The 10242-nt window shown below is 33.6% G+C and overlaps 1 protein-coding gene across 1 annotated transcript; it reads right to left on the bottom strand.

The window, feature by feature from the left end:
- Nucleotides 1–6329: 6329 nt before the first annotated feature.
- On the bottom strand, nucleotides 6330–8935 carry LOC134707321 (uncharacterized). Its single transcript, XM_063566974.1, has 2 exons — nucleotides 8783–8935; nucleotides 6330–8047 (listed from the first exon to the last, which is right to left on the bottom strand). The coding sequence occupies exon 2, from the start codon at nucleotides 8035–8037 to the stop codon at nucleotides 6442–6444; it is 1596 nt and encodes a 531-aa protein (XP_063423044.1). The 5' UTR covers nucleotides 8038–8047; nucleotides 8783–8935; the 3' UTR covers nucleotides 6330–6441.
- Nucleotides 8936–10242: the final 1307 nt, after the last annotated feature.

A 10242-nucleotide genomic window follows, 5' to 3' on the forward strand; every position in this document is an offset into this window, starting at 1 on the left:
CATCGGTGCCCAGTAACATCTGTCACCTATCGAGACAACATTAAAGCGAGACCCTCACTGCTAAGTATGGTTTATGATATCGTTATGGCTTAAGACTCCTCGGTACTCAGTAACATATGTCACCTGTCGAGACAACATTAAAGCGAGACCCTCACTGCTAAGTATGGTTTATGATATCGTTATGGCTTAAGACTCATCGGTGCCCAGTAACATCTGTCACCTGTCGAGACAACATTAAAGCGAGACCCTCACTGCTAAGTATGGTTTATGATATCGTTATGGTTTAAGACTCATCGGTGCCCAGTAACATCGGTCACCTATCGAGACAACATTTAAGCGAGACCCTCACTGCTAAGTATGGTTTATGATATCGTTATGGTTTAAGACTCATCGGTGCCCAGTAACATCTGTCACCTATCGAGACAACATTTAAGCGAGACCCTCACTGCTAAGTATGGTTTATGATATCGTTATGGTTTAAGACTCATCGGTACTCAATAACAGCCGTCACCTGTCGAGACAACATGAAAACGAGACCCTGACAGTTTTGAATGGTTTCAGACATCTATATCAATCAATTACAAAAAAAACGTGTTGTGTCACAATAGCGTTCAGTGGGAAATTCTATAAATATAAATTTCTAGTATTATGCGATTGTGCATCAGGGACGAGGGTCGACCATCTGATGTTGTTTTGTGTTTTTTGTTGGGCCCTGTAAAATAGGGCAGTAAAATTTGTTTCAAGTTTTAACAGACAGGATATTCGTAACTCGGTTTAATTCACTTCTAATAATCCAACTGTCTTCTCAGAATGTAAAATGGTCGTCTCTTTTCTTACAGAGATACATTTTAGGAGCTAATATGATAGAATCTAATATACTTTATATAAATAAAACAAAAATAATACAGTATAATAAACGCAATACGTCAAAAATAAACTAACAACAAAGTTAAACATGTAAAATCGAGATAAGTAATATAAGATGGTATAATCCCGAGGAAACAGTTCAAATACGTGCTACTAGTATTTGATGTAAGAACATGATTTTTTTTTATATTAACTGCAAGGTTATTAAAATGTGTCACGACATGGATAGCTACAAATTGTGTCCTAGAATCACGTTTTAGGTTCGTTTTCTTCAGGCATCAAGATAACTGTGTGAGGAGTAATGAAACAAAACATGAAAAATGAACAATTTTGACAACTTGTGCTAAATGGACATCCAAATTGATGATATATACAACTGTAAGTCTAGAAATATTTGAGATGTATTTATTTTAGCGAAAAATACAACTGGTCGGTTTTGAAGAGGTGAAAACACGCTTTGTAGATATTGATATATTTATCTGTATGCTCCATTTCCCAAAATTGAAGGAATTGATTTCACGTTTTAATGCCTTTTGTCCAAGCAATATTTAAATCGTAATGAAAAATGCTCGCATATATTTCTGAATTGACAGTTATTGCAAGACGCAATGTTCCAAAAGAATTTAGATGAGGTAACGCAAGAACATTTCAATCAACGTGTGGTTTAACAAAAAATGTTCAATCTTATCAAAACCAGTATGAACACTGAGTTATGGAAATTTATAGTACGGCCTTTAACAATTAGAAAAACCGATGCATTATAATCAGGTACACAAGGCCCCAACAAGACAAATCAAAGTACTGAAGTACTGACATCGAATGACCGCAAGTTCTTGTAAAAATCACATGTTTATGTCACATGAAAGCTTGGCTAAGGTGTATAGACGGGATTTTTTTCGAGAAAGATTCCTTTGTGGATGATGAATTAATGACTAGCATTTCCATCTCACCGTAATATCTATTATGTTGTAGTTATATATTCACTTGTTATCTATATACTCTAGTTTGTTGTTATATAATATATTAATATATGTTTAACAGTTATATATAATTTCCATCCATTTGTATATCATTCGATTCTTCTATTCTAAGGTAATTGCAATGCAAATGCATGGTGGACACTCTTCTGTAATATTTCGTTTTTCTAATAGATTGAATTTAAAAATCTTTTTCAAAAATATTTATTGAATGTTATTTTGCACTCGATAATATCCGAGTAATAATATGAAATACGTTCGGTTATCAGTCTAAAACGAAAGTCACGTGGGTAAAGATGTCTGACGCGTGCAACAAAACACCGGAATGCTCTCACGGTCATTCGCTGTTAAAAATATGAACCAGTTCCACCAACAACAAAAAAATCTGCTCGGTTTATAACAAATACAATTAAAGACACACAAAAATGTCAGACATTTTTATTAGTTTCTTCTGTCCATCGGACTTGAACATTTTGTTATCTGAGTTTTACTGTGTGTTTTGCAGAGTGATTGTTTATTTCACATTGACTTTATATATGTAAGAGGGCTGAGAACTCACAAAACATGTTAAACCCCGCTGCGTTGTTTTGTCTGTCCAAAGTTAGGATCCACTAGTCTTTATTAGTCTTGTTTATTTTTTTATATTTTTTTTTTATTTCTATCTCTTGGAGTTAAGTGCAGCTTCCATTTCTATGATAAGCATATGTTATTGTTTTAAGTGGAAGCTGAATACAGCATTCGTGGTGTCATTGAAGACCCATTGGTGGTCTTGTGCTGTTTTCCCGCTCTTTGGTTGATTTGTTATCTCTTTGAAACCTTACCCGATTCCATCCTTCAATCTATCAAACAACGACTACCATTGCATTATGGGCTCCTAACATAGGATAAGCATATAGAATGTAGCAATGTTTAACATGTCTGAAAGCACTAACCTTTCTACAAACCTGGTACACATTTATAACAGCAAAACCCAAGAAATGAGAAAAAAAAAGAATTGTAAAAGATAAAAGAGAGGATGTGGTATGACTGCCAATTATAAAAAAGGAGATGTGGTAAGATTGCCAATGAGACAACTGTCCACAAGAGACCAAAGTGACACAGACATTTACAACTATAGGTCACCGTACGGTCTTCAACAATGAGCAAAGCCCATATCTCATAGTCATCTATAAAAGGCTCCGATAAGACAATGTAAAACAAGTCAAACGAGAAAACTAACGGCCTTATTTATATAAATAAATGAACGAAAAACAAATATGTAACACATAAACAAACGACAACCACTGAATTATAGGCTCCTGACTTGGGACAGGCACATACATAAATAATGTGGCGGGGTTAAGCATGTTAGCTGGATCCCAACCCTCCCCTAACCTGGGAAATTGGTATAACAGTACAACATATCAACGAACTATAAAAACCAGTTGAAAAAGGCTTAACTCATCAGATGGACAAAAAAACAAGTGGACGTGTCCGGGTACTTATACATCCCGGCACAAAAAACACAATGAACAGATCTGAGATGACCCGCAGTTATCTGACAGCTAATTCAAAGCCACCAACAACTAATAAAAAAGCATGCATCTTAGACTAAACTATCAACCGTACACATGCCTCCAACATCCAATGGATTTAGTGCAAAGACGTCATAACGTGAACAGCCAGAGAAAAACATGAACTTGTGTAATGCCAAGTTACAGGTATCGACAGATTGTAGATCCATGAATAAGTATATGTATATAACATACCAGTAATATTAAGTAAGCTTTTAATTTACTGATAACAAAATCAATATTTATCCCCAAAAAAACCAATATTCAATGATCTTATTACACTGTTGAATAGATAACTTTTTATAATAAGTTTATTTAAAGGAGCGACAAGTTTACATGGATCCTTTCTAAACTTCCGGCCACGGTTAACAACATTTCCGTAAAAGTGAGGTACAACCAAACTTCAAAACCAAATCTTTATATCTATGGAAAAATTTAGTTAAGTTTTTAAGTAATTTATGGTAACGATATCCCTGGTTTCATAATTTATCAGTAATACATAGATTGCGTTCGTTAAAATAAAAAAACGTCACAACAGACACGAATTATAGTTACTTCTCCACAAGAGAACAAAATGACACAGAAATGAATATCTTTTATAGGTCAATGTACGGCCGTTATAAATGAGTTAAGCCTAGTCACATACATGTAGTCAAAAAATATAAATGCACCTATAAAGTCTTGACTCGGCAGAGTGCCTAAAAACTACTAAAATAAAGACAATAGACACACAGTGACTAGAAAAGATTTCTTGCAGTTACTGGAAGCTATTTCAAAGCGAGTAACAACTTATTAATAAATCATGTTCTTCCAGACTAATTATGAGTAATTATTCCAGTATTGATGCATGACCGAAATATCAGATAAATTAAATAATGATTTTCTATGAAACCATTGTAGCATTATAAAACTGTTATTATCCATCAATAACTATGCGACATAATACAAAAGCGATGGAAGAAGTATCAGATAAATCATGAAAATAGTACAGAACCTATGACACATTATAAAAATCGTAATATTGTTTTCCTGTTTTATTGGGACTTCCAAAGACTTTTTTAACTGCTTTAACCAAAAAGCCAATAAGCTAAAATATGAACATCATATTATGTATAAAGAAATTCATGCGTAACTTAACTTAAAAAAAGTCTATCTTGTGTGAAAAAAGGAGGTGAAAAAAACATGGAAGCAATCAAAGACCATTAGTCAAAGAAGCAGTTATCACCATGGCAAAATAAAAAAATAAAAAAACACGACTAGATATAGTCCAGTAAACAGAAAATGAAAGATTCGACCCACATTAATGCAACAGGCACTTGTCTCAGAAAAAATTTCCTATATACCTTATTATAACACAAGGTACTTAACTTGCATTTTAGAAAAATGTAAGGCGGTGACGAAATTCCGTTCTATGACGCTTTGTAGGCTGTCAACCCCACTAAAACTTCTCCGGCAGCCTCAAAATCAGAACGAGATAAAAAATAAATAAATAAGAAAACAAAAACAAGAACACTTCAGCATAAAATTGAGAAAGGAAATGGTGAATATGTCAAAGCGACAACCACCCGACCACAGAGCAGACAACAGCCGAAGGCAACCAATGGGTCTTCAATGTAGCGAGAATTCCCGCACCCGAAGGTGTCCTTCAGCTGGCCCCTAACAATATGCATAACAGTACAGTGATAATGAACGTCATACTAAACTCCGAATTATACACAAGAAACTAAAATTTAAAATCATACAAGACTAACAAAGGCCAGAGGCTCCTGACTTGGGACAGGCGCAAAATTGCGGCGGGGTTAAACATGTTTATGAGATCTCAACACTCCCCTTTACCTCTAGCCAATGTAGAAAAGTAAAAGAATAACAATACGCACATTAAAATTCAGTTCAAGAGAAGTCTGAATCCGATGTCAAAAGATGTAACAAAAGAAAATAAATAAAATGACAATAATACATAAATAACAACAGACTATTAGCAGTTAACTGACATGCCAGCTCCAGACCTCAATTAAACTGATTGAAAGATTATGTCTTCATCATATGAATATCAGGTACAATCCTCCCGTTAGGGGTTTAGTATCATACTATCATAAAATATATGAGCATAAATCCTTTAAGGTATATTTTTCAGAGTAAGCTACACGATTATTAGGACAGAACGTAACGCATCAGAAATAAATATCACGGTTTAAGATAAAATGATTACCTTAAACAGCTTTCTACGGAAAAAGAATTTTAGAGTTATCTTTCTTGCTCTCCAGCTATTTTTAGCTATAGTTTTAGACTGGGGTTCTGGCTAATCTTGTCAGTATACCTTGCGACGCGCAGCTAGATTGGGCCGGATGCCCGGCTAGCTATAGTTTCTGTTTGTTTTTAAACACCTTTCTAAAATATTCGTTGATAAATTTAATTAAGAAAAGGCTTCAATTCCAACAGGCTGAATTTAGCTTGAGGCAAATTTGGACATTTTGGGTAAAATACAGCAGTAGTGTTAATCTATTGTACACTATGAATTGCCCCAGGATACTCTGGCATATTTGTTAGTCATGCATGGTTTTTAATTTTAGTTTCTTGTGTATAATTCGTAGTTTAGTATGACTTCCATTATCACTTAACTAGTATAAATTTAAGAATGCCTCCGGGTGCGAGAGTTTTTCGCTGCATTGAAGACCGATTGGTGGCCTTCGGCTGTATCTGTTCTGTGGTCGGGTTGTTGTCGCTTTGACATATTCTCCATTTTCATTCTCAATATTATCTTAAAAAAAATATAATACCGTATTCATCAGCTTTAAAAGGCCTGGACGTAAAAAAAATGTGACAAGATTCAAAAGAGAAAGCAAATGACCTTATTTAAAATGGTTCAATTTTATACATGAAAACAAATATTAAAGACATAAACCAACGACAATTTAGGTAGTCTTCTGCCACAATTTATATTTTGTTATAACAAAATGATCATCATAAAGTTTTATAATTTCAAATCTTTTACTTTTCGAATTTCATTCATAAATTTTATGATCATTCAGAATAACACAGAGTTACTACACTTCTCTGAAAATTGATATTGTTCGCACTCCATTTGCGACAAACATTTTTTTTAATTTCTTTTCATAAACTATTGCACGTGGCGATTTAAAGGATTCAAACTCTTCTCGCAATGCTTGTTGGTGACCGTCAGGTGAAAAATGCCACGTGACTTTGTTTCCTGGGCTTGACCTTGAAACGAGGAAACTGCTGTCTCGTAATACCGCTATTCCTTGGACGTATCCTAAACCTTTTACGGTAGTCGTAAATTTAACTTCTCCGGAAACGCTTAAAACATGGATAGTTCCTTTCTTACTTTCGGCGTAGCAAATAGTTTTCCCTAAAAGATGCAATGGACCTTCTTTGTTTCCTTTCATTGGTATTTTGTTTACCATTGTTCCTGTTTGGTCTAGAAGTGCAATGCCAAAATTTTCGCAAACGACAGCTATGGTATCTTCGTAGGACGAAATTCCAGAAACATGATGTTTTATATCAATCTTTTCGGAATACTGAAGCGCTCCATAATCTCGAATTTCTATGCATTGTTGCCCCGGAACTGTAAGATAAAATCTGTTGACATCAAGGTATGTCATTGCATATGGTTCATATTCCATGAAAGTTTCTTTGGCTAACTGTCCTTTGGCAGTGTATCCTAGCAACCGTTTATTTACCTTATCAACAACAAATAATCTTCCATCTGGTAAAATCATGCCACCAGTTACTTCGGGGACCAGGGCATTTGTCGAAAATGTAGGTTTAATATCTATATCTCTTTCGAAAACGAATTTAAATTTATCCATATTGTATTCTTTTACCGATTCCTCAACTTTGATAAGCATGCTTTCAGTTTGTTTATCGTCCTTCGAAAGTGATTGCAAATCTGGAGGGTTTGTTGGGTAACTTTCTACCATTTTAACATTTGCTATTGTCGGAACATCAACCACTTTTCTGACTGTTTCGTCCATTTTTAACTGCAGATTAATATTTTTAAGCGAACCGACATCCCCTTTAAGAAACTCTTCTTCCTTTCTTTGAACAACGTTTGCTTCTTTCAAAAACAAAATTGTATGGTTTTCAGTTGAATCTTCGTTTATATGTATAAGATCATTATATAGGGATGCTAAAGTTCCGTCCCTTTGATTGTACTCAAATATCTGGTCTTCAAGTTTGTGTTTATGTCGATCTAAAGCTAAATCTATCTCTTTCTCTAACCGATATTCTAATCTTTCAAGATGTTGATAAATTCTTTCCTTGAACGTCTTAACATCAGCTTTGAGAACATCTTTCTGATTTTCAAGCGCATCAATGTTGTGATTTCTGTCTTTAACAAGGCGTTTGAAGATATTTCTAGTTTCTTCAACACGTTGTCTTAACGATTTTAACTCGGACTTAGAATTTGTACTTTTGATGGCCTCCTCGAGTGGCTCAACGCCTTTGCATTTGGCATGATCTAACTTGAAACACACCATGCAAATTGATGTTTCGTGTGTAGAACACCAAGATACGACTTTATATGTAGGATGAGTTGGACAAAACTCCGACCCGTATATAGATGCTGCAGTGTGGTTCATTTCATCCGAAACAGCAAACTGCACACGTTTCACTGTGGACATCTTAGAAAGTCTGCAATTAATTTTAATACCTGTAAATAGTATTTACAACATGAACTACATACATGTATTAACAAAATGAACGACGGACGTGATCATTTCTATTTATATTTTATTAGACTATTTTCAACAATGTTCTGCGTGAAGCTTTAGTAAGGTCTTGTTCAAGACTCAGCTGTTTTTTTCTTAAAAAATACCCATTTATTTCAATACCATAAATAGAAATTTATGAATAGGTCTTTGTATTTTTTGATAACTTAAATTAATTTTAAATTGCATGCTTAACATAGGTTTATATTAGAAAAGGGAAGATGTTGTGAAAAGTCATGAAAATACTGAATTAATAGTATGCGCGTAACATTTACTAGTACAAGAACTTGACGAAAACATACTATTTTAAAATAATCTTAGGGACGACATCAAAAGTACAATGTAAGATAAAGTCTTAATTCACATATTTTTTTCATTGATCCCCAACTCCTCTTACCTTATCCCCGCCCCAAAACTATTTTATTATATTTTTTTTAATCCTGCATCGATCTTTGGATGTCGTTTCTTAAGATATGAAGGTATAAATAAATCAAAACGTGTGTCCTTTTACTTTCCCCGAAAATTCTATACACCCTAGATACACCAACTAGATAACTATATATATGCAACAAATTAAAATCAAGGTTTTTTTCTGAAAGTGTCTAGTATACATTATTTTAAATCATATAAGGTTTTCAACATTTTTTTCAAAACTTACGTGCTATCTTCAGACCTCTAATTTAAGTTCACATTCTACAGTGCTATTGAATTAATTAATATTTTCTGTTTTCCTTCACTGGTTCTCTTTATTAAACAAAAGAATCACTTGTTCGTTTTTTACTTAAAACAATGACTTCTCTCAATACTTAAATTACCTTAATTATCACATGGTTTGTTTAATATAATAATAAAGAAATCATACATGTATTATATTGATGACATTTAATTTATGTATTCTCAATCTCATTGATCTATGTCGGATGTCTTATTTACGTTTTAATGTTTGTCTGCATCGTTGACGTATTACCATTGGTTTTTTTTCTATCATTGAGGTATAATTATCGTTTGATGTTTGAATAACGTGTTGTCATTTCTGTTTCCTTGACGTTTGCTTTCTCATTTACTTATTATCGTTTGATATCTCATTGACCTAAATCGTTTGATATCCTTAAACACATTACCACTTAATATCTAACTGTATAATAGCGTGAAAACATCTCGCTGACTTGTTACCGTTTGAAGTCTTGTTGACGTATTACCGTTTGGAACATCACTGACGTATTATCGATTGATATCTCGTTGACCTATTAACGTTTGATATCCAGTTAACGTTTTACCGTCGATATCTAATTGAAATATTACCTTTTGATATCTAATGGAAGTCTTGGTGTTTGATATCTTATTAAAGTTATACCGGTACCGTTGACATCTAATTGACCTAAATCGTTTAATATCCTATAAAAGCATTACCGTTTGATATCTCACTGACATATTACTGTTTAATATCTGGTTGACGTATTCCTAATTGGGATATCGTTGACGTATGATCGTTTGATATCTCGTTGACTTATAAAAAACGTTTGATACCCTATTGACGTTTACCGTCGTTATCTAATTGCAATATTACTATTTGATATCCCGTTGATGTATGGCCGTGTGATATCCAATAGACGTATTATCGTTGATATCTCGTTAACATAATTATCGTTTGATATTTCTTTAACATATTACTGTTTGATATATTTTTGACGCAATACCGTTGATATCTCATTGACGTATTACCATTTGCTCTGTCATTCACATAAATCGTTTAATATCATAAAAACGCAGTTGCATATCGTTTGGGACATCACTGACGTATTGATCACCGTTTGATATATTTTTGGCGTATTTCCGTGAACATTGATATCTCGTTGACGTTTTATCAATTTTAAATATGTCCTTGACATACAATTATTTGATATGTCGTTGACGTTTTATCTTTCAATATCTCGTTGACGTATTACCGTTTCATATCTCGTTGACGTATTACTTATTAACTGCCAAATTCATAATTAGTGATTTACTCAAGTTTTCACATATAATTTAATATATAATAACATTATAAAACGAATCATCAAATTACAAAAAGTCCAACAGAAACAATAAGCAATCCATGGACTCGATATAATGTATCAG

The sequence above is a fragment of the Mytilus trossulus genome, chromosome 1 (assembly GCF_036588685.1).
Source record: "Mytilus trossulus isolate FHL-02 chromosome 1, PNRI_Mtr1.1.1.hap1, whole genome shotgun sequence".
NCBI lineage: Eukaryota > Metazoa > Mollusca > Bivalvia > Mytilida > Mytilidae > Mytilus > Mytilus trossulus.